Raw genomic sequence first — 26,025 nt, 5'->3', positions numbered from 1 at the left:
AAGTCGTTCAAAAACCACATTTACTGCACAATCCGTGAACAATTGCAATGCTTTATAAAGTGGACTCCTAAGAAGGTTTCTTGCAGTGGTGCCTATAAATGTTGGGGAAAAGAACATTTTCAGTAATCATAAAATATTTTTATGAATTCTTTGAGGAATTCATACAATGTATTTTGATCATATTTGCCCCCAACTCCTTCCTGATACACTCTCATTGCTCTACCCTCCAACTTTGTCTCCATTTTTATTTATTAGGCCGTGGGACTCTTGTTTGTGCTGGGTGTGGGGCCATCCATTGAAGCATGGATGAATTACCTGGACAGATTTCCTGCTACTACTCTTTCTGCCTCTCTTTTATCCTCCCTATATCCTCCTTCTATCATGGAGTCTCCTTCTTTGCTATGATTTCTTAGGCCTTTCCCTAACTACTTGACAAATGCTGTTCAGAGCAATATTTGAGTTCCATGGAAGAAACTTCCTCGCAGATTTCTCAGTAGCATGTCAATAGTGGTCTACTTTTTGCTCACTGTTGAAATGTCACTTTCTTATTTTTATGTTTTTAGTTATTTTATTTTTATATTATACTATAATTATATCATTTATATAATGTATGATTATATCATATAATATGATCATACCATTTCCCTATCCTTCTTTGCAAACCCTCATGTATTTCTCTCTCCCTGCTTGCTTTCGAATTCATGGCCTATTTTTTCATTAATTATTATTACATACATATATGTATATGTATATACATATATTTCTAAATAAACAAACATAACCTGATCAGTCTGTATAATGTTACTTGTGTGTATGTTTTCAGAACTGACCAACAAGGATAATTTCATCTATTGTGTATTCCTAGATCTTCCCAATACCTGACAATATTTGTTTATTGCAGTATGAAATAGTGTGTATGTGATATGTGTTTGTTTAAATGAAAGCTTAGTTGATTAGGATTTAGAAAAATATAATAAGAAACCCAGATCAAGAGAGAGAGAGAGAGGCAAAGAGTTCATCATACAGTTAGAAAATCCAAAGAAAGCATTTTCATAGAGGTCTTGAGATGACTATAATACTTCTGCTTCTCCAAATTAGTTTTAATGATTATAAAATCATCATTTAGTAAGTTATTGTCTTATGATACAAGACACCAATGTAATTAAAGCAGATCAGGAGTAAGCTTATCTGTGGATCAAGTTGTATTCTCTCTCTCTTTGTCTCTCTGCCCTTATTACTTAGTGACAAACTGTGCCACTTACCATTGAGAAATAATTTATTTCCCAAGAAGTTATGTGATACCTAAGTTCCTAAATATTGTGTACATAGAAATTATGCTAGAGTTGAGGCCACTGTACCTCTTCCCTGCCAAGACTCCTATAAATAGAATACAACATCCTATTTTCTAAAAGACCGAGTGTATTAGAAACAGAAATATCAGAATCAGTATTCTAGAAGTGAGCCACAAGAAGACTCAGAGGCCATCTGGTCCAAAGCTCAATTTAGTGTTGAAGAAACCCAGAGTGATTAAATCACCGGCTGTAGGTCACACATACATCCCCCACCCTTAGCTCTGGGAGACCAGTCTGAGACCAGGTACTCCACCCATACCTACACCCCATTCTGTTGGGCATTATTGGCTTTATGTGACAGAAGAGGTGGGGACAAGTGACGTCCAAGGACAAGTTAATTTGAAAAGCAGAATAGCAGACATTTGTCATATAAAAGGAACTTAAAGTAGAAAAAAAGTGAGTCATGCAGATAGAGAAGTTAAAAATACAGAATTAAGGCACTCAACACATCATGTGCACACTGTCATCTCTTCTCATGGAAGGAGAAAAGAAAAGGGAAAAAAGTTGCTTAGCTCTGACCTGTAAGGAGTATGTGCTGAGAAGTGTGGCAGGCATAAACCCGGGTGCCATAGACACTCGCTCACACCAGCTCTCAGCTCTGGCAGCGTGCCACAGATGGCAGAAGCTCCGGCACTTCTTACCTGATGGCGCCGGGTGGTGGTGACAACTGAGAAGGGCTGTTTCTAGCTTGAATTGGAGAAAAAACAATTTTAAAAACACACTCTTAGAATCTGTTTAAGTTATTGACCACTAAGAAAGATGCTCAGGAAGTCCCATAGAAAACATAACTTGGTTCTTTTATCACCCAGAGAACATTTGTAAAACCAAGAGTGCTACCACCTTCAACTATTTCATAGATGTGTATTAAGGGCCAAAGTTAACAGTAAAAAGTATGTTGATTCTTCTAGTTCAGGGTCTCAGAGGCTGGATCTACATTATTCTTTATGCCATAAAAGGAGGTGGTTGGGGCAGAGAGAACTCCAGTGCATGGGATTTTGCCAGGCACCAGAAGTACTGGAGGAAGGAGCGTGTTGTCCTTTTGGAAGCATCCACTTATGGTCCAAGCTTCCTTTGTTTGAGCACTATATTCGAACTCTCCATGAAAAAAAAAAAAAGTTACATGTGAGAGTAGAAGTAGTACAAAATGGTGAAAATAGTGCAAATAACTCAAAAAAAAAATGGTAGTCATGTTATCAACCCAATCATCATTGAAGTCAATTGGAAGATGAAATGAAACAGGCTTCTGCCGTGTGAGTTTTTTTCTAGAAGGAAATGGAGCATCACTCCTCTGCTGTGTAGTCTGAGGCTTCCTTATAAACACAGCACAGGTGTGCACAGAGCCATTCTCTCAGGCTAGGAAATCTATGTCTGTACTTCCTACCAAGACATCTTCCTTACCATAGATCAAGGTCCCATCCAGGAACAAAGGAAAAGCCATTTGCAGCAGAGCCTGGAAAGCCCTCAGCAGCACCTTGTTCTGTCATTTCTAGTCAATGCTACCTTAATGGGGAGCATGACTGGCATTTTCACCAATTATCAATTATTAATTTGCCCAGATGAGGAGCGTGTATTAATCTTGCATGCTTTTAGAGCTGTTTGGAAATGTCTGCTTTTTTGTTTCTCTGTGTCTGTTTTTGAATTTCCCCCTCTCTGCAGTTCTTGATTTCTAGCTCAAAGAGCGCAGAGGATTAATCGTTGCTGTGTATCTGTGTTGCAGCATGAGAGAGCAATGCCTAAGGACTCTTTTATATCTTTGGGGCTGATGGGTATAATGTCTGAAGAAAACATAGCTCATAGTAACCAACCTGGATACTAGTAGTAAATTTCTTCTTTTTTTTTTCTTCCCGCTTTAGCATTGAAAGCCGAAAAGAGAAGAAAGCTGACTCAGGGAAAGGTGTTGACAGGGAGACTTGTCTATGACTTGATCTTCAATTTATTTTTTACATATATTTGAGAAGAGTGTCACAATTATTAATAAAACCGCTTTGATCATGTATTGTATAGCCTGTCTCCCATCCCAAATACACCCTCATACTGTAAGTAGTGCAATGCTTGTTCCACTTCTGTTTAACCTCTGAGCAGTGTGACCCCCTTGTGAACAGATACAATAGCTAATGCAAGAGTCCCCCGTGTTAACTCCTGTGAGATGCTCACCAAGACAGCATTCTCACTGTCAGCATTATGAGAGCAATGTTAATCTAGTTTGTATTTTCCTACCTTAGTCACCTGGAGATACCTGATCATTTTATTCAGAAGAGTTTTGAAGGTAGTCTTACTTTTTATTTTCTATACCTTAGCTGTAGTGACTTGTTTTGAAAGGCCCAAATCAAAAGGTTAGTTTGAAAGCATTTCTAACAATTGTATTTCTGTATTTCCTTACTTAATATGATGCATTTAATACTTAATATCTAAGTGATACTTCAAATTATGTGAGAAAGAAATTTTTTCATACCTTCCTAAAGTCACACTGCAAGAGAGTCCTATAGTGTTTGCTTAGAACTCACGTTGTAACCATGTGGTCAAGTACTAGGCTTCTGTGAAATGCTTTACAGATATTTGAAGAGTTTTTGTGAGATTTTTGTCATTTTAAGTCTTTACCAGAAATGTGCTATTGAATTTCTCTCCCATTGCCAATGGTTACTTCCCAAATACACCTGTGACATTTAGGTGTGGATTATGGAACCCACATTGTGAGTCATTTTACATGAAATGCCCTCCCTGTACAGCTGCTCTGAGGATAATGGTCACATACTGCTTAATACTGTTCCCTATAATATTGTCATGTTAGACCAAAAAACAGGTCTCCAACTGTAATTGTTTTTGCAAAGTTCTTTTCCACATTTTAATTAAATGCATGTTTGTGGAAAACTTTGAACTAAAATTCAGATTCTCTTAGAGGTTATGTAAATATTTCAGTCCATATGAAACAATCCAACTTTGCTAAGCTTATTGAAACAGGAAGGAAGTTATGGATTTTTAGTATTACTATATATAGATTTCATTTAATTTTAGATGAATGTGAGCTAATAAAACTGAAATCTCATAGGATTCTTAGCTCCTAAGGATTATCAAAAATTGACAGCCTTATATTCTTTCAATGTCCAAATTTAGAAAAATTCAGAGCCCTGTGGCTTTTATAAACTATATGTACTCCATGTAAATGCACATAATTGGGCAAATCTCTCTGTTCCTAACGACGGGAAAAACAGCAAAGTCTACCTTAACCTTAACATTTTGATATCTTTTGAAAAAATTTTTCAGTCTTTTCAGGAGCCATTTTTTAATGAAATATGAGATAAAATTATGAGAAGAATTTGCATTTAGTAAGGTTTGTATTTATAAATGGTGAAGAAAAATGCAAAACTATGTGTTGCAAATATGCTGCCTTTGTGTATGTTGTAACCTGATACTCCAGCTAAACATTCTCACTGTCTATGATTTACCAAGTCAATCCCAAAGCAGTCTCCTAGTGTTTCCATATATCACTACCTGTTCTGCTAAAAATGACCAGTGAATTCAAACCTTCACTGGCTTGAACAAGCAATCATCCTATGAAATTCTGTATTTCTGAGTATTTTTATAGTAATTTTGTTCTTGTGTGAATTTTAATGCTATCTCTATCTTAATCTTAATATTTTGAAATCACATAAATATAAGAAAATGTAGTATTATATATTTACTCCTAGTTTCAGATTCCTGGTCAAAATTACTGAATATCTTGAATGTAATTTATTGCAATGTTTAAGTAATGTGTAAATGTGACTAGGATATTGTGTTTTTCCAAGCTAAGAAATGTTATGTGGAAATAAATATTTATCCTAACTAATTTTCATGCTCATTTTAAAGTGTGTGTAATGTGTCCTGTCTTTATTTTTCCTTCATATTAACCAACAAATCAGGTAAAGTATTTTAATTGTCTAAGCATATTTAACATATCCCCATTGTTAAAAAAAAATGTGTGACATAAACATTTCAAGAGGACTCAAACAACTTGAACTTTATGAACAGAAGATAATGAGAAGTTTGTAAGGGTGCACATGCTCGCCCACGCCCCACCCCTACCCTCCACCCCCCCACCCCCGCACAGAACATGCATGAGTAACGTTACCTCTATGGCAAGAAAAAGACTCATTAGTAGGATCCACTATTAGAATTCATGGATGCCTGCTTATAACTTGTGTGGGAAAGCTTTCCCTAAATGTGCCCTTTCTGGTTGCCTTTGAGGTCAAATGGGACTGCAATTCTTTTGTGGCCATCTAATAGATTGTTGGGAAGATTGTATTCAGAACTGTACCTGCTGGCTAATATTTCTCTTGACTAGTAGGCTTACTTGTAATTGCCCCTATTTAACAGCATCAGTGTGTTTCCTAAATATCTTGTTGGGATGATTCAGTCTCCTACCTACACACATCCAGTTTGACCACTTGTTCAAGATGCTGTCTTTTTTCCAGTGTGTATGTCCATAGGTGTGTAGATTTATGTCTGGGTTTTCAGTTTGATCACATTGATCAACATATCTGTTCTTATGCCAATGCTCTGCTGTGTTTATTACTATAGCACTGTAGTACCACTTGAAATTGTGAATGGCAAGATCTCCAGCAGTCATTTTATTGTTCAGAATAGTTTTAGCTAGGGCAGTAATTCAGACTCATAGTCTGATAGAGACGCTCCAATGATGACTTCCAGATCTTTTAGGATTCTCTTAGGTGTTCCTTTCTGGACTAACTTCTGTGTTTCTGTCCATCTAGAGTCCATTTTCTCCTGAGTTGCCTTTCTGTCATTTACAGACAGATTTCCAGTTAAGAGAATAAAATAAAACATCATCTGGGTGGGAAACATTTATAATATCAGCACTCTGGAGGCTGAGCTAAGAGGGCTCCCAGGATTTTGAGGCCATCCTGGGCTATCATGGACTTGGCCTAAATAAAGCAACGTGCAGTCTTTAAAAAAAAAAAAAAAGATTGCAACCTCTGATAGTTTTATGAAAGTCATATAGTCTCTGAGTATTTTGAGAGAGTGGTTGTGGTTAATAATCAGAGATGACCTTCTGATTACTTCTCTTAGTACTAATGACCTCATTTTTTCTTACTGTGGACTGAGCTTATAACTAGGTCCACTTTCTTTGGTGTGTAGAGGCATAGGCTTCTGTCAGACAACCTCATTTCTCTATTTTTTTATAAGCCCCTTGATGGTAACAGTGGTGTCTTAACCTTCCCTGTTAACTCTAGAGGGTCTAATTCTGTGCTCTGATATTTACCCAAACAGCAAAGGTTGTTCCAGTTCAGTGTTTCAGGAAATGCTGGTGTTCAGTTATGATAAAGGATATGTCACATTAGAGAACACCAGCAGTACATGACACTACACAGAACTGGCACCTGAGAACATGGAGGTTTAACACCAAAATCTATGCAATGTATACAGCCACCATAGTAGGAAAAACAGCAAAATGCTGTGGCTAGGAGGAAAGAAAACTGGAAAGGAAGATGCTAAGCACTGCATATGTAAATCACAGCCATGCAACAGTTCTGAGGTAGGAAGTTTTGTGCCTTTTGCAACTCAGGTGGAGTTGAATTCAGAGAGTCTGGATAATGTTCCTTAAATACTATATTTGTCACAACTGTTGGTTATCTTGCCCTGTGTGTCCTGATTTCAGATGAAGGGCACTATATCTCAATCTTGAGGTGAGAAAGGATTTTGTTTATCCCTAATAGGATATTAACTTTGGTTCTTAGAATCAGAATCAAATTGAATACAATTTCTCAATATACTATACTTTCTTCATCACTCATTTCTCCACAATAACAATGGAACTATAACTAAGCAGTGAATTCCATTTTGTTGCTCACAATTCACAAAGTTATGATTTTGTATAGAAGTAACCTAAACAGGCCCATCCCTTAATGTACCTTCAAGGACCTTCATCTTCATGTCTCTTGAATCTCAGAATTCAAACAATCCCTGATCAAAATGTTTCTAAAACAACTATGTCTGCATCAACATGTATTTGTTTTTCCTCTTATACACAGCATTTACATTGTCCAGGATATTACAAGAATCTGGAGATTATTTGAAGTATAGGGGAAGACAAGCTTCTATTTTTATAGTCTATGCCATTTCACAGGAGATATTTGAAGATCATTCGATTTGGGTACCTATATCCACAGGGGAATCTAGAACCAATCCCCTATAGATAGAGAGATGGAGATAGGATTTTGGGTATTGGAATGGTCACAATGTTGAATGTTGATTAATCTCAGTATCATGATGGATGCTTCTTGAGAAATTTCACAAGCTTGGAGAATTTCTTCAGAAAGGCTATGTAGAACAAGGACTTATATTTAATTTGTTGACATTTATGGTCTATAACAGTGGTTCTCTACCTAGGGTCACAACCCCTTTGGGGGTTGAATGATCCTTTCGCAGGAGTCCCCTAAGACCATCAGAAAACACAGATATTTACATTATGACTCATTGTTAGTAGCAAAATTACAGTCATGAAGTAACAACAAAACTAATTTTATGGTTGGGGGTCACCGCAACATGAATTGTATTAAAGGGATGCAGCATTAGGAAGGTTGAGAACTACTGCTCTATAGGCACTGAAAGACATACCTTTTTCAATAGCAGTAAAAAAAATCTCATTTTATTAATTCAAATTCTAGGGCTTAAATGTTAATATTGTCAGAAAATTATGACATGCAGAGAAATGATCAAATACTGTGTTGTTAATATGAGGCTCTGAGATTTCTTGTGGGTTAGCCAATGATATTATGGTTATGGTTTATAACCCCCATTTGTGTTTCATTCCCAGCCATCTGTATCCCCAAAAACATCCTGAATATATGCTTCAGGTCACTCAGGACGTATGTGAAAATACTGCTGAAATAACTGTCATAAAGTTGGCACAACAAAATTATCTTATTTTAGGAAAAAAAAACATGCTTGTGTTTTGGTATGTTTTTTCACTTAGAATTTATTGAATCTTAAATATTGTACAAATCTAGTAGTCTTATAAGTCAGTATTCTCACTCCAACTTAGTGCAAAAGCAGTAAGTGCCAAGAAGTGGAACTGCTAATACTCTGATCAAGAAACACAATGCCCAGAGCCACACAGACTGAAGTGATCCTGGATCATGAATCATTTCTCCATTCTGTTAGCACATGTGCCCCTGGGTGCTGAGGCACTCTGAGCATAGTTTTTGAAGGAAGGCTTGGTGATCTGTGTACTTTCAAAGGTTGCATAAGCCCATAAGAGACATGTCTATACGCCTTGGTGACATTGCTAGTTCTTGTGTGTTTCAAACTTACCCTTAAATTAAGTTTGTCCATAATTTATGTATCAGTTTCTTTATCTAATTTACAACTCTTATTGACCAGTAAAATCTGTCCTACGAGGGTCAAAGAAAAACTGAATTTATTCACATTATCACCATTTGAAACCCTCCTTTCCTGAAAAATATGTGCTGTGATATTTTTATTACTTCAGGCTCCAGAAACAACATATTTAGAAATGAAAGAAACAAAAATATTCATGGTATTATATAAATATTATGTAATCGTGAGAAGTATTAATACAAAACCTGGGTTATTATATGATGTGGTTTAGGATAATGAACCCACAAAGGGTAGCTTCTGTTTAATTTGCTCTTATGTTTCCATGCTGTCAGGAACATGTGCTACCTCTGCTCCTTGATCTAGGACCTTGTAGACTGGTCTTGCTACACATGTGCCTGAGCTATATGAGTTCATGAATTAAATTAAATTTTGTCTTTCATAGTATATAAATGACTGTATTATTATTAATCAGTTTCTTGAAAGCTATGTGTTAGTTATGAGAATTGAAATATCATGGGTATTAGATAAACTCTTATGAATTATTTAACTTTAGACAGTTTTATGTATCTAAATTTTTTTAAAAGCTGAACTCTTTCCATGTTTACAAGACAGTCTTGGATTTCTAACAAGTTAAACAAGAACCTTTGAACAAATGTGTCCATATGTCAATGCCATTTAAGTTTGATTCAAGATGGAACCCATTACCTCTGAAAAATGGAGGCCTATTTAGTAAATGACCAGGCAAAATTCCAGTGTGGAGAACAGAAATAATAACACACAACATTCTCATTCATTTTCCATTAAAAAGCCAATGAAGTTAAAATATTTTAATTAACATGCTCAAAGAAATGAAGTAAGAAAAACTGATGCAAGTATTCCTTCATGTTAGAATTTGAGACACAAATATTTTCAACTTTTAACAGGGCGAGTCAATGTGTTCCAAGCTGCCTCTTTTCACTAGGAAACATCGGTGATTTTTCAGAGCACATTTACAATGCTTTGCCATCACCCTTGCTGTGTTTTTGTAGCACCTATAGCCATAACTGGCACCTGGGGGCCTTACATTGCTGGCAGTTTCCCTTGCATTTCTTTGGAGTCTATTCAACTGCTGTGGTTTTACTGAGAACTTGGTGCTTTGCATATGTGATTTCCTGAGACTGTTTGAGTAGTCTTTCTCAGAAAACTGTGCCAGTCTGGCAGTGAACAGCACTTCTTGAGGCGAGCTGACAGTAGCCTGGTTGGGTTGGTATGCTTGGACCTGCTTCTATAGCCATACTCTGTAAATCTCTCCCTGTTCCCCTTCTCTTGTTGCTGCCCTAATGACATCATCACCCTCATCTTGTCATCCCTTTAAATAAGGGAACAAGATTTGGACTAGTCTAGTAAGAAAAAAAAATGAAATTCTTTCTCAGGAAATGTATGCAGAGCTCTTGTAAAAAATAATTTATATTTGTTGTTTCAGCAGCTGATGTGGAAATAATTTTAAATGATAAACAAATCAGAGTGAAAACTCCAAATTGCTGTAAGGTAATAATCTGTTGTGAAGACACACATCCTTACTTAGGACTGCAGGTATGAAACTGGAAAGTAGCCTGAAATTTCTCGTTGCAAACATTATTAAGATCGTCATCTTGACAGTGCAGTTTTGAGATAATGGGAACAAATGTGTTTTTAAATAAGCAGTACAAGTTTTGCTGTGCTACTGCAAGGAGAGGCACTGTTGGAGGAAATGGCTCATGTGAGTATAGATATGCTGGTGAGCTGAGCTGCTCCCAATCCCATGGTCTTCATCTGTATACCACTGCAGAGATAAAGAGGTCAGAATTAGGATGCCAGCTGTGTTGCAAAAGGAAATATTCAAATGAGTGCTTGCATGGTGTTAAATGGGAATAGTTAATAATCTGAAGTGTGATCAAAGAGGGTGTCTAGTTCTTCCCCAGAGCTTTTCAAGACATGGTCAGTCCTGAAGAAGTCTCTGGTCCTCTTTTCCAGGTACTGAGAAAATCCACTGTACATTTGGATTTACTGCATAGGACTTTAAACATAGGTATATTCTAATTAAGATACCCAAATCAACTTCCAAATATGAGTCAAAAGTCACTTAAAACCATACCATAAATGGGAAGGTTTATACCTGCAAGCATGCTATTTTAATGGGTGCTAGCAAGTATCAAATTTCTCTACACTTGAGTAAGCATTAAAATAAATAGTTTTTAAAGTAATTTTTCCAATATAAGCATCTAAATGGCTAGAAAAAATAATTTAAATATTAAAGATATATATGTGTATATATATATAATAAGTAAAGTCAAAAGTCAAATGTATTATTTACCAACAGTTAAATTGTATACTGCTAATTAAAAATTCTGTCTATGTGACATTTATGTAAGAGTCTCCAACCTGAGTCAAACACATAGAAACTCATACCTTACTAAATGACTGGGAAGCTTCTGCCAGCCTAGCATGTATTACTGAGACACAAGTTAATTGTAAAATCATGCCTCAAGTATTATCTGATTTTGCTTTAAATAGTGGGAAAAAATAAACCAAAACCTCTACTGAGAATCTGGCCCAAAAGATATGGAAGGTTTTTTCAGTACAAGATAGAAAACCCACTCCTAAACAGTGGGCACTAATGGAAATGAACACACAGCAAATTATGTGTTAGAAAAGAGGGGGGCAGGGTTTTCTAGGCAAAAGAGATAGCGAAGCTGTATTTTAAACAATAGTATTATTAGTACAAGACTATATATACATATATACATATATGTATATATATATGTTATCTGAAAAACTCTAATATAGAAGACTAAATACCCACCAAAACATTCTCTGTATAGGCAAAGACAGCCTCAGTCATTTCTGACTGTATTTTTAAAAAGCCTAATTGCTTGTTGCCTGCAGTTGTTCAACAAAAGATAGTGTAACAATTGCAAGAACTGAAGCATGCTGATTATTAATATCCCACTGTTGTTAGGATGGCTAGTAATCATAACAGAATGGATTTTACATTTCAGTTATTATCATGCTGGTTTCACTTTAGAATTACTCTGCCACACATTTATGGAATAAGTGATTACTTTCAAATCAAAACAGGGAGAGACTGAACCATCACACGAATAGAAGAATGGTGTTTTGACACTCCCAGATATGTAATACTATGTTTCTCAACCTCAAACTGTCTAATATTTACTCTGTGTATGACTCAAGGATATCACATCTCCAACTTCACACTGGAATAATAAAGCCCTCTTCAGTCCCACCTTCTGAGACATCCTTGGGGAAAAAGTAACCCTCAAGAGGAAACTAGACCCACCAGATACTTTGTTCCCCCTGAACAAAGTCTTATTATATACCATTGCTTGGAAATCCACGCCAGCATCCACCAGGGCTTTGGAGATCTGAGCTGACTGCTGAAAGTGAACATTATCTGCGGGAAAGAAAGGGAACAAACAGCCATAAACAAGTAGCTAATAGCCTCTGGAGTGTTCAGATACCGAGGGGGGAAGCACAAGAAGAAAGTGAGTGAAGTTCTAGGACTCAGCATCCCATTTAGCCCAAGACAAGTGAGTTGTGGAAAGCAACACTGTTTTATTGAAGTAAATGTAACAGTCTTGCCCCTCATGCTTTTGTTTTGTCAGTAGTGAAATTGCAAACCTGTCTGTGATACTAAAAAGTCTAATTAACTGAAACTCACCATCTGCTGTTCCATGAATAAGGAGGTACTGAACTTGTTTAAAATTTTCAGCTCTGCTCATGACTGTTGAATTCTGAAATTGGGAAAAAGAATGTCATTATTCAAAAAAGGATCTGCCATAACTGATTTTTCACTTCAGTTTACAAAATAAAATGTTTTCAGCTGGGGCCCCCTTTGATACAAAATATAGCAAACCGATATTCAAGCAAATGCTGTTTCCATGCATGGCAGAATGCACAGCATGCCCTGTGCCTTGGAGAAGGGACTGGAAAGGAATAATGCCACATCTTCCCTGCACATGGAAGAAGAGGGCACCTGTCCCCTAGGCTGCATGCAAACCCCCCTTGAGTCCCAGAACACAGATTGGCTGTGTCCTATGCATTAGCAGAGGGCAGAGTTTCATATTAGCAATGTATGTTCCATGGGTTTCTGCTGTAGTTCAGCCAAAAAGTGTATTACCATGGCAACCATGTGTCACATGGTGCCATACATGCTACATTTCAAAGAGCCTGTACATAGCATTTGCAACTAAACATACTCTGCAATATGTCATGTGAACTTTGGTCCACATTGCTAGGTTCTAAATGAAAAGCAAACATTACCTCTCTGGAAGCAGATGTTTAAAACCTAAGTAAGTGTAACATATAGGGGGGCAGGGATGAAAAAGATCAAGGCTGGCCTCATTTTTAATATTAGAGAAAAATGGCACCATTAAGGGTTATTCCCAAGCCAGCCAGGGTGACAGGATGGAGGGTTAAAAGATCTACTTTGTGGTCTAAGTCATCTAGGGGCTCCCATAATAAGGGTCAGAGGTCGTGAGTGGAAAAAAAAAAACTTTAAAAGCATAGGTCAGACTTTTAACCCCAGCACTCTGGAGGCAGAAGCAGGCTTATCTTTTTGAGCTCAAGGCCAGCCTGTTCTACAAAATGAGTTCCAGGTCAGCAGGGCTACATAGTGAGGCCCTGTCTCACAACATAAATAAATAAATAAATAAATAAATAAATAAATAAATACCCAAACGTTAATAAAAGCTTAGGTCAGATGATTTAAATTTAGGACTAGTTACAATGTTGAGATGAAGGGAAAATGCCAGCTAGAGACTGGGAAGAGAGAGTCTGTTTTGGGTTGGGTAGGAAAGGGCAATGACATCTCCACAGACTCAAAAGCAGCCGGCTAGTTCTTCCTGAGTCAAGGTCTGCATTTCAGTGATATCTCTATCTACAAAACTAGTGCACACTTAATACTTTTGCTGGGAGTCCTAGTGGTCTGGCCAGAAAGGTATGGGGCTACAGATATATGCTAAAGTCTAGTTTTCAGTTTCAATACTGCTGAGCTTTGCAACTGAAGACATACATGCTGCACTCTGATTCCTGATTTCTGCAAAGTGGGAATAAGGATAATTCTACTTAGGAGTCAAGAGACATGGTAGAAACATTGTTTAAAGTAAATTATTGATGCTGACTGAAAATTCTGTAGCACAGTATTTCTGGAAAGTGACATACTGTCTACAAAATTCAGTGCAGTTACCCAGAATGTTTCCATGGACTAAAACTCCTTGGATCATCCTGGACTGGATAGCTCAAAGTAAATGCCTCATCCTGTCTATGCAGGCTAGTTCCTGCTCAGCCTGATCATATTACATTTCTGACATAAATTGAGAATTTCTTCATAAACTTACCAAATAAACATTGCAATTCATTACAAGTTTTTCTTTAATTTTTGAGAAACTTTCATCTGATGGGATGTCCTACATGTATCTATCCATTTTGAATCCATTCATCCAGCATGCTTGCAGGCATGCCTCTGTCCATCACAACACTGCCACTTTTATCTCTGCATCCATCTGTTTATCTAGTCAAACAACATTCATCTGTATCCAACTAAATAATAAGGTCCATTATAAAAATGACATGCTTCTATTGTTATTATTAGCATGTAATAATACAACTAAATATTTATCAACTAAATAAGTAAATGAAATCATACAGCACTGGCATTATCTAATATAATTTAGCTTATGTTTGCAGAGTTAAGTGGGAATGGAGTAAACAGAATAAAATATTCTCATTCTGTAATCTATTAAGTCATTTTGCCCACTTCCAACTAACTGCTACACCATGGCAAGTAGTAACCCTAGCTACCATGGCTTGAGCATTCCTTCTGTGCCTGTCACTGTGCTAACTATCTTGAAGGGGCCATGAAAGTGAGTCCAAGTCTCACACCTGTAATAGGTCAGTGCTAATCCTGTGTTTTGTAGGAAAAGTAACTTGTACCACAATTCATCCCCAGGAAGTGTCAAAACTGGACCAAGCCTGGGAAAAAAAAACAAAAAACAAAAAAAAAAACTCCTTTATTTTGTTTCTCTGCCATGTCTTCTACAGTTGCAAAGGACTTATGATTGCCTTCCTGCAAAGGAAAGGTATGAAATAAAATGGGAACTAGACAACCTGGAACTTGAAGTACATAATGGTGGGTGCTTAGGATTCTGAGCCGAAGTGGTCTGAACAACCCTGTAAGTGGTAAAGGATGTCTTTCCCCTCAGCAGGGATTTGTCACTTAAGATAGCACAGAACTTGGGGCAATCCTCTGTCCTCCAAGAGCTGATCAAATCAAATCGTCCTAAAAGGCATTGTTTCACATCTGACATAGTTGGAGATGGGAAGGTGGGGTTGGAAGACTCATGACTCATTCTGAATTGCAGGGCCACAGCCCCTTAGGGGACCTTTGAAGTGATCTCATCTGGCAGTCATGGGCTCAGCCTGTGCTGACTGACTTCCTGCCACCTTGTTTCTGCACAAGCTCAATTCCACCTTCTGCTCACAGCTGATAATTAACTTCAGCCCAGACCTGACCCAGATATACAACTGTGTTGCCTCCCCTCCCCTCCCCTCACCTCCAGCAGCCCCATGGGCCTGCCTTTCCTGGCAGCATGAACAGCAAAAGCTGCTCCAACCACCTCTCAGTGCCATGAGATGGAGAAATGTCATTGAAACATAGAGTAATAGTTGGGAGGCATATAAATACACAGGACAGTTAGCAAGGAATGTGATAACTACTGGAGTTTGGACCAAAACAGTTTCTGGCTGCCTTTTTTTTCTTAAATGGAGTGAATACAGGCTGAAAGAAGACAATTTTTATAAACAAGTAAAACCCTGAGCCGAAGATAAATGTTGTGATGTACACACTGTAGCTGTGATGAACTAGACATGGTGAGAAATGCAACATACTGAGAAAAAGACGAAAACTGTGATAAAAGTGTCATGATGCAAATTGTTTTACATTAACAATATTACACTACAAAGAAAGAAAGACAAATACTTTAATGCAGCAAGAGAAAAAGAAAACAAAAGCTTCCCCGGCAGTTGCGAGATCAGTGTGCCATTTCTGTGCACGTTTCCCTGCTCGTTGGGAGAAGCCTCCAAAGGGACCTTCCGATGAGAGAGAGAGAGACAGCTGCTAGAAGCACACCCTCCTTGGGGCTTTCAGTGCAGAAAACAAACCTCCACCCCCAAATGCAATGATGTCACTTTGCCTCTGGAACCTCTGCTGAGTGGTCCCCTACTGGACTATGTGACGGGTTTCTCTATTGAGACTCTCTTGCCTGCTCTATGGCACACTTCAAGCTGTAGAGGAAACAGGCAAGCCAGTGTAGGAAATGCACGCATTCCTCCAATATATGATTAATGCCCAGAAAGATATTAATTATACTACTTAACCCACCCAAATTGGATGATCCCCATTGCCTATCCATGGAAACAGAAATAAAAAAGGAAATGGATGACTAAGTTACAAACCGAATAGTCTATCACCAACGACGAAAAAGGAAGCTCAGAGTGATAAATGGGCAAGGATGCAATGGTGGTGCAGTTGGCACTCTCCTGAGGCTAGAAACTTCCGGAGAGCCCTGCTGCCAGCAACAGTCTGGCAGAGGGAAGTGGAAAGGATTGGTCCAGTGGCAGTGCCGATTCCACAGCATCTCTGTGAGGAGCTTTTCCTTCAAACCCCAAGAAGAACCATCTGTAGCTGCTTTGTTGGATCATGCTGGTTCCTCAGCTACCTTCCAACAAATAAATCTTTGTATTTTTGAAATAAAGGAAAGAGCTGATAAGAGTAGGGACATGCTGCAAGAAACAGGAGGTGTAAGAATTTTCAAGCTACCCCTCTTGCCATCTACAAACCAGAAGGACAGTTTGCTCCCTGAAGATAAGGATTGTGGCAGCTGCTGTGGTTTCAAAGCTTCCTTTGTGGCAGGTATGTGGGGTCTCCTATAATCACTTCTGTGACTCTTGGAGGCATGTCTGGTTACTCCCATTATTCAGAACAGAAAATTGAGGTACAGAGAGGAAACATGACCTCCCCAAGCTCAAACTTCTACGAGTAAAGGAAGCAGACTTTTAATGCAGGTCATTTGAACTCCAAAGCCCAAACCTCTCTTCAGTATATTCTAGTCACTTGACATCACAGCCAAAATACTCACTACCATCCACAGGTCTTGTAGAGAGTCAAGCAGTCACTGGGTCTAAAGGATAAAAACCTATCACCTCAGTAAGTTGTTGCTTTGGGCTTATTAGATTACTCTATGGATTCTTGTCCCATAATCAATGCTGTATGGATAATATTAAATGGCACCATTTGGGAGGATCATCATTAATACCAAGCAGAGGGCACAGAAAACATTTAAGAAAAACTGAATCCAACCCACTAAATAAGATGTTTTACTTGTGTACATCTCTCAAACAACTGCACCCATGAGTTGCCAAGTAAAGAGCTCCCATCAACCCCAGACAGGGGGCTCTACCTCAGGCCTCACAAGCAACACTGGCTGCTTGAAAGATCACACAGCAGTCAACATTTTATCAGCACTCCACAAACAAGTTAAGGTTTGGCTTAAATCTGAAGGTCTCTCTCCCTTTGGCATATTCTGGGATAATAGAACAAATGTCAAATCAGTACAAGATGGCATATTTACAAAATTGCACCCTGTTTTGCATAACCTAACGATGCAGCAGTTCTTAAGGATTGAACGTTTCAAATCTGCTAGCAGAAGACTGCCAAATCTATGACTGTTTCCTACACTTGCCAAAAGCCTATCAAATTCTGAGCAAAATGCAAAATAAATCTCCTCTACAAGTTAAATCAGCCCTTCTGTGTGTTCCAGGCTGCCCTCTCCTCTTGGCAGCGAGGCTCAGGACTGGGGCCCCCACTCCTCCTGCCCTTGGTCTTCTACTTCTCTGTTTATTCACAAGACAATTCCTTCCCCAGTCTACATCCTGTCATATTTATTGGTCACCATGTGGTCTGCTCTTCCCAAAGCTATCCTGCAGTTCACTGGATCTGTCTAGGAGGTCCCAGGAAGCCTTTCTCTCCATCACTGTCTGTCTTGTTGTCCCCCCGTCTCTCACTGTAATCTGTTGAGATCCTCTCTGACCTCTCTCATGTCTTCTCCCTTCCTTCCTTCCTGGTTCAGATAGTGTCTCTTCAACATCTATATGTTGCTTAATATTTTAGTGCCTCAGTTTCCCTGTCAATAAAATGGTGGTAATCAGAATAATTACCCTTTTTCAAAGTGTTTGCGGGAGTTTGAAGCTGATAATTCATGTAAAGATCTTAGGATAGAGTCTAGCTATACTAACACAACAAATGAATAACAAGTGATGCTGGATAGGGTTTGGAATCCTACATTTCTGGCTCCTCCTCCTCCCCTTCCTTCAGGCTTCTGACATAGATTCCCAGCCTCCATCTCTACAATTTAGAAGTCCCTTGTCTTTTTCATACATATTGGATAGTGTATGATGTTCACCTTCATGTTTTGCTACCTTTTAAAAATTATCTTCCTTGTGTTTTACTTGTTACCTACAAGTAATAAACTTTTGAACAAATCAAATGCCAGACACTTTGAGTGGATGAATGGAAGTTTCTTATGTGATAATGCCTTGCAATTCTGACTGCAGATGGGCTTTGAGAAATTGTTCACCCATTGGCCAGGCTTCCACTCCCTGAGGTATGGCTACACTGCTGTATGCTAATGGCTACTGGTGGTAGAGTTGCATCCTTGGTTGTCTGATTTCTTTACTTAAATTTGTTGCTGTTTCTGTCTGTTATGCATGGAGACTGTGTTGAGATCTGCCCGAAGATTAGCTCATCCCTCTCTCCTCTCTGGGACCAGCTCCTTAGGGTTTCTCCTTGAGGTCCTTGGAGTCTTTAAGAGTTCCTTCCCTGTCACTTGGCCATAGGTGTGTGGTCATCTTCAAACAGTCTTATGCAGGTGTCACTGAATTGAGTCTAAACCTCCCAGGACCCTGTAATTTTCATGGCAGCTTTTAAAGTATAGGAAATGATGATCCCACTGGAGTCAGTCACACAAGTGACTGCTAAGGTGGGTATACTAGCTTTGAGCAGAGCACACACCGACAATTCAATTGGCATCTCTTTCCTCAGTAGTCAAAGGACCCAAATTCACTAGGTGTGTTCCTCTTGGAGATCTGGGTTCCTCTAAAGTCTGGGTCATTTATCCCCTAAGACCGAATCCTCTCATCTGGGTTGTATGAAAAACTATATTCTCTTCCAAACTCCATAGTTCTGTATATCAATGGCTTCTTAGCTAAGAACATGAACTTAGTTACTGCACAACAGCACACTTTGTGCATTCATAATTCAGGATGAGACTCTGGCTAAATGGATTTTTTTTTTCCAAAATATTTTCTTGACCCATGGAAATGCAGAGTGACAAAAACCTTTAAGAGATTGTTGAATTAGCTCTTATGTGTTTTCAAGGGTTAGGATGGGGGGGCAGAGAGAGAGAGAGAGAGAGAGAGAGAGAGAGAGAGAGAGAGAGAGAGAGAGAGAGAGAGCAAAACAAACCTGGGACAGAAAAGAAGTAAAAGATTAAAAGATGATGGGGTCCAGAGGGGCAGCTGGGGCCTCGGAGGAAAATAGAATCTTTGAATATATTCTTGCCAGAGACAAAAGCACAGGCTCATTTAAAAAACAAAGGAGGGCAGCTTTATTCTAAAGCCTGCTGTGCACCAAAAATAGGCACTTAGATTCAGTTCTCCACTCAGATTCAGATCCCCACACAGATTCGGTCCTCCATGCTTAGAGGAAGCAACTGAGCACAGTGGAGACGATTGCGTTAGCGCACTTGCCTCACTTTCTCCAGCCCACCTTAGCTATCGCCCTCCCAGATAATTCCTCTGAGTAACACATTGGGAACCTTTAGCTCCCTGGTACTGGCAGTTTTAATGTGTCCATTGCCAGCAATGCATTTCATGCCAAGAAAACCCGACTCCTGGCGTGGAAGGATTAAACAGTCCTCGGGTGCCATCTGTGCAGCGAAGTGAGAGAGTGACTTCGTGCACCCAATGTGCGTGTGTTGCCATTGGCAGGAGGAAGTGACTTCTATTTACATGACTACCTCATGCAGGGAACACCTAAGGGGAGAGATGAAAATGGCCACCACCGTGGGGGGTACAGTTTGGGGAAGTGCGGATTGGTGTGGAAAACAGGAGCCTATAGAAAAGGCTGGAAAAAAGAAACATGAAGTAGCAGATTAAAAGTGCCATCTTACATAGTATTATAGAGAGAGAGCTGGGAAATGTTCTTAGGAAGCCGGGCAGGTGTCACGACATCCTTTGCTGCCAGGGTTTGAACCTAACCCTGTGCCCCAGGCCTCAATAGTTCTTCAAATGGGGGTTTTCTAAAACGAACGCTTTGGCTTCTTATCAACGTTCTTCAGAGCCAGGCTTTAGGCTCCTAGGCAGTAAACCTCTGCGTTTTCAGGACTTTCAGTGCTTTGACGTAGCCAAGAAAATCCTCTTTCAGGTTGGGTAGTTAAGAAGAAAAATTCGAGAGTCAAAATAAGAAAAGTGATGTAGAAATGTCACTTGTGTCACAGTATTTTCCTTTGAAACTCTTTATTATGTAGAGATAAGCTGTAGGTTTATGTTTCATAGGATACTCAAGGAGTGAAATGTTGAAGACTTGTAGTGTTGAGTGACAATATGGGGTGGTGGAGGGGAAAACCCAACGCAGAGAAACTTCTAACCCAAGTAAACTGAAATGAGAGTCCACAGTCCCACAAAGAAAGTAACATAATGTTTACACAGAGAGATGCTCCTTCAGAGATAAGATGGTTGAAGCTTCCTGGTACATGGGAATTGGGGACAAATGACAACCCAGGTATAAGGGACCCATAGCAATGTCACAACATGGCAGCTATAGAAATACTGAATCTCACACTTAAACCAGGCCACTGTGAGAAGGAGAGTGACTACTTAGCTGAAGACCAAAGACTGGATTTGACCGGGTACACAGGAGAGTACCATTAAAACAGTGTGTGTGTGTGTGTGTGTGTGTGTGTGTGTGTGTGTGTGTGTGTGGTGTGTGTGTGATGTGATATGCAAGCAGGGTATAAAATGGACTGGACTGTGGGAAGACACAGCAAGAGTGTACAAGCTGGGCTACCATCATGAAGGGAGCTAGGTCCCTTGCCAGCAGCATTGTAGTTATGAATGAAGTAAACAATGTCTGAAGCAGATTAAGGGATGTAGAGCAGAGTGAGAAGAACGCAGTATGTGGTATCTGATGAAACCTCTGACAGAAGTAGGAATAGCCTGATTATGAGGCTTCTTTGGAGGTAAAGATGTCCAGTGTGCCATTTTAATTTGCAGGTTTCTTTTCTAGCATTGTCTCAGAAACATTTAAAAGTATGCAGGCACCAACACAAACATGTCCACCTGCACGTACAAGCTTAATAATAAAGTTGAAAGTGGCAGGTAAGAGTAAATTATATATACATACATACGTACATACACACATACATATAAAACATACACACAAACATACATACACAACATACACACACATTTACACATACATATACAACATATACACACACACATACATATATACACACCCACATACATACACATACACACATATGCACACACACATCTTGCAAAAGTAGAGACTTTGAATTCATTTTGTTTTGATCAGATGGTTTCAGACTCCACAGTAATAACGATGGCATCTTACAAAAATGTACATATATTGCTCAGAGCAATGTGTTACTGTTATGCCTTTGTATTAAGAGTCACAACACAGAGAAAAATTCGTGTTGACATTATTCTTGTTTTTCTTTCTTTTTAATTCATTCTCCCAGGGGAAAAAAAAAATGGAGAATAGAAATGTCAGGGATGATTTTCCTTGTTTTCAAAAAGCTTTCATTTAGTTTATATTTTTTTTCCCTCAACTAATATGGCCCACAGAGTCAGTAAAGTTTTGAGAGTGTCAACGTGGTGTTGTTTCCTACAGCTGCATCAGGGTGACATCCACATGGCTTTGCTGTGGCCTCCAGACTAGCAGTGGCAGCAAGTGATGACTGCAGCCAGGTCATGTTTTAAATACTGAGGCTTCTCTGGAGACTAAGATGCCCACTGCTTCCCCACTGTTAGAAGCTGTGTAGTAACTCACGGACAGGGCTCTTTAGGGTACTACTCATCTGCACCTGGTACCTCACCTGCTTCATGCAAATTCCGTGTTAAAAAAATCTACATAATTGGCTATGAGTAAGAAAATTATAGGCATGCATTTACCTTTTAATTATCATAATATCATAAAAAGTTTAATATCCTGCTAAAGGCTTAAGGAGTCTTCTGGGTCCTAAAAGAATATGTTGAATTTGACATGTTTTCTAAACTGAAATTTTTATAATTAAAGTAATTATCTGATGTTGCTTTGTATTTCCAAATGAATGCATATTGTGACCTATATAGCATATGATAACGACTGTAATTATGCAAAATATAGTAGGGGAAGCTATTGGAGAATCTCTAAACCACCTGTGTTATTTCTTTTTAACAAGAAATTTGTTGGAAATAATATATTTTTTGTAAAATAGACACAATTAAGAAGTTCTTAAGCCATTTATCCCCAGTTATGAGATTGGCACAGCTCTTTGTTGCTTACCCTGTAATGGTCAAGGTTGTCTTCTGGAGTTGGGAGACCCATGTAGCGCTCTGTGTACACTGAGTCTGTGATGGGAAAAAAGAAAAGAGGTTCAACTCCTCCAGTAACAATGTGTCTTAGATCTATTGCATCACTTTACCTGTCCTCCTGTGCCTTAACTCATGAAAGTACCCGCCCCCCCCCCCAGCAACCCTTGCTGATGCAGCCTGAGATGCTGATGCCCAGATCACCCACTCTCACTCAGGATTTCCCTGAACTCAGTCCACAGGATCAGGGCTGTGGGAGCCCGGACTAGATAACCTAAAATACAATCAGCAACTGACCTGCAGAAAAGTCAAATGTGCAGAGACCCACTCAATGAAAGTCTTCTATCTGGTGCCTTGGTTATCTTGAAAGTTATGGTAGTAAGATAAACACACGCCTTATGCTATGGTAATCTATCTCCCTTGGGAAATACCTAACAATGATCAATTATTAGTGGCTTACTTAAACCTTATATTTTAGGCAGGTTGAGATTCACTATAATAAAAAGAATTTAACAGTCCATATTGACACAGCTGTTTCATCATAATTCAAGTTAAACATTTATTTTCCCTCACTTTATGGGAGAGGTCTCAAGTTTTGTGCTTTAAAACTTGAGCACTGTGAACAGATTACATTAATATCTGTCTGCTCAACTGACATAAGCTCTTTTATATATAAATATGGTGGAATAACAGGTTGCACAATTGGTTTAGTTATTTTGGGTAATTAAACATAATTTTACTCAATTAAAAAAAGAAATTCTATATTATATATTTGCCCTAAAACATCAATAATGGAACTTGCTGCATAAAAAAGTTTCATTGCTGTTGTTTTTTAGTTATTAGTGTTTATTCATTGTACAAAGTGGTGGGTTTAATAAAGACATTGCATTCAAGAACATCCTGTACTGTACCTACATTGAGCCCATCACCCCTCCTGTTTCCTTCCTCTTGAATGCTTGTCTCCCTGGTTTTCCCAGATAGTTGTTCTTCTACTTTCGAGTTATATGGATGTTCCTTTATATTTCAATGTCGATTCTAAGTTCCACATATGAAGGAAAACATGTGTATTTCGGAATCTGGTTTCTTTTGCTTATGTAATGTTTTAAATCTGTCTCCTTAAATGGCTAGATTGGGGTAAATAAAGTAGAAATCATGTATTGCCTTTGCACTTGTCTGTCACTGGCTTGGACAAGCATTTTGACATTAATTTTATGAATTCTTTAAATTCTTTTATTGCTTAAGTTCAACACTGTAATGCTTCTGGATGACTGAGGGCATAAATTAGACACACCCTGGTGAGTGTTTGCTTTTCCACTACTACCTCCCTTGTCTCCTAAATTAGTAACAGCAATGTGTATTATTTTACTTAAAATGAATACAGACTACATATAATTTTATGTATGTAGAGTACACTCCTATAAGAATATAATATCTTAAAGGACACTTAAAATGCAAGGCAATAAACTTTTCATGTATATTTTATTTTTTTATTTTTTTAAAAAATCAAGTATTAACCACTTGGCTTGTATATTTGACAGAGCAAAATAAAAATTTTCCCAACATTTATTCTACAACCTTCAATCTATTTGTCTTAGAACATAATGCCTCTTTCTTATCTACACTAACCATGTTTACATGAATATTAAGATCTGAAAATTTTACATATATATTTTTAAAAATATACATAGCTACATAATTTAGTTGTGAAATTTTAGAACAATGTCTTAAAACACCACTTATATATTCCTTGTTTGCAATTTTGAATAAAATTAAGAAAATTTACACATAAATTCAAAGCTCTCTTTTGTTACTGTGTATTAGGGCATCTACATTTAATGAACTTCTCTCACATGTCTGCAAGCTCTCAAAGGCTACTTTATTATTTTATTGACCACCAGAGGTCTCCAGAAACAAACCATCCAACAGAACAATTGATTCCAAACAAAAGTATCACATGAAAACAACTCCATTGTGTGCAGATTAAATTGTAACTGCACCTGCCAAGTTTTTAACGGAAAGATAGTGATGTTTTGCACATTTCCCTTAGCTTAGAGAGGCATTCAAGGAGGTGTTTTCACAGGACTGGTACTACCATACAGTAGGATATCACTATCAATGACCATATTCTTTGTCAACAATTCTGTTCTCACACTACTACAAAAGGACTGTAGTGAGGTCAGAGAAGATGCTAGAAAAATGCTGCATCTCCTTGCCACCCCTCGGTGTTCATTTCTGCTGAGTCTTTCCCTGGGCATTTTAGTCTCAGAAGAATGATGCTGTGTGGTCTATCTCACAATGAGGATGATATTCTAGTACTAAAAGACAGTGGAGAAGCAAATCACTCTGGAAATGCATCTGTTCCCTTCTTCTCTTCCTCTGACGCCCAACCCATATTTGATCTTCACTCAGAAGGGAAGAGATACACACTTCCTTTCCACCATTAATATGTGAAGTCCCAAATCAAATTTGAATAAAGACAAAGAAACATTTATTTGAGAAATGTAGCATGAAGCCTGTTTAAAAATTTTGGCAACAGTTTTGTTGATAAGAAGAAATTAAATGTGTAGGTAACACACAATAGCACTCTGGCTTGAATAACAGCAAAATGAGACCATTCAATACATCTCTGTAAAGAGCCACAGAAAGGAACCAGCCCATTATTTTCCAGAAACACAGAAAACTAAAAAAAGGAATGGCTTTCTCGATGGAATGTTAAAGTCAACACTTAATAGTTATTTGCATATAACAGCAGTTACATACCATAGTACTCCCACCGTGACACAGGTGCCACAGCTATTCCACACTTGAACACGCCACTTCCCGATCCCAGGACCATTGAGGTTACATACCCTCCATATGACTAGGGAATGGAAACAGTTATTTTTATGGAGGTAAAGGAATAAGGACATATGGTAAGCGAGTCGCGGTTTCCACATTTCTCACATCTTTATATACTGTGCCTCTTTAGAGATAGAAAGCATGGTATAGAAGGCTTAAATTGGCTTTAATTGGGCAGTATCTAAAGAATACACTTTGAGAATCCTGGTCCCTTTTCACAGAGATGAGAAAACAAGCATGGGACATTAATGGACCCTGGTGCCATATATCCAAATGAAAGAAAATAGTAAATAAAAACAATAAGCCACAAAACCTTTGCTGATTAATAAGCCCCCCCTCCGCCCCCCGCCCCCATGCCTTCCTCTTCTCCTTTCTCTTTTTTCCTCTTCTGCCCACCCTTTCCTCCTTCCCCACTTTTGCTCTGGGCTCTTTATCATAATGAACAGAGGTACGTGTCTAGCTCAGTAGACATTCCAGAAGCCTGCTGCTCTAAGACCCAACACTCGACAGACATGATTTTCATCTCCAAATATTTGCATGCAAAAAATTAACCTGTACTGGCTTATATTCACTAAGGAGAGCATCCAAATCCATGAGTCAAACAAAATAAAGCAAAACAAAACAACAAACTACTCACCCAGCCCCAAATTGCAATCCGTTTGCTGTCCACAAATCCCATTTTTAAAAATTGTCTAAAAACATGAAACAAGTTCACAAATCAGTTTTCTGCTGTGTATAGAAAACTAAGCTAACTGCACAACTGTGAAGGCCAAACACTTGTTATCTCCTTTAGTCTATTACAAACTAAGAG

General features: G+C 38.4%; 2 protein-coding genes across 4 annotated transcripts in view; one reads left to right on the top strand and one right to left on the bottom strand.

Moving 5' to 3' along the window:
* Slc4a10 (solute carrier family 4 member 10) overlaps positions 1 to 5,197 on the top strand; it is a 156,006-nt gene extending 150,809 nt beyond the window's left edge. For all 3 annotated transcript variants that reach the window (XM_035446804.1, XM_035446803.1, XM_035446802.1), the window contains one exon: positions 3,206 to 5,197. In XM_035446804.1, coding sequence (XP_035302695.1) covers positions 3,206 to 3,272 — 67 coding nt within the window. In that variant the 3' untranslated portion in view covers positions 3,273 to 5,197. The remainder of the gene's footprint in view (positions 1 to 3,205) is intronic.
* Positions 5,198 to 9,570: 4,373 nt separating this feature from the next.
* Positions 9,571 to 26,025, bottom strand: part of Dpp4 (dipeptidyl peptidase 4) — a 76,893-nt gene continuing 60,438 nt past the window's right edge. The window contains exons 22-27 of the mRNA XM_035447071.1: positions 25,852 to 25,906; positions 25,137 to 25,236; positions 22,351 to 22,415; positions 12,385 to 12,457; positions 12,044 to 12,117; positions 9,571 to 10,488 (exon numbers count right to left, since the gene is read on the bottom strand). Coding sequence (XP_035302962.1) covers positions 10,387 to 10,488; positions 12,044 to 12,117; positions 12,385 to 12,457; positions 22,351 to 22,415; positions 25,137 to 25,236; positions 25,852 to 25,906 — 469 coding nt within the window. The 3' untranslated portion in view covers positions 9,571 to 10,386. The remainder of the gene's footprint in view (positions 10,489 to 12,043; positions 12,118 to 12,384; positions 12,458 to 22,350; positions 22,416 to 25,136; positions 25,237 to 25,851; positions 25,907 to 26,025) is intronic.

The sequence above is a fragment of the Cricetulus griseus genome, chromosome 6 (assembly GCF_003668045.3).
Source record: "Cricetulus griseus strain 17A/GY chromosome 6, alternate assembly CriGri-PICRH-1.0, whole genome shotgun sequence".
Taxonomy (NCBI): Eukaryota; Metazoa; Chordata; class Mammalia; order Rodentia; family Cricetidae; genus Cricetulus; species Cricetulus griseus.
This window is presented reverse-complemented; position numbering and strand designations above follow the sequence as displayed.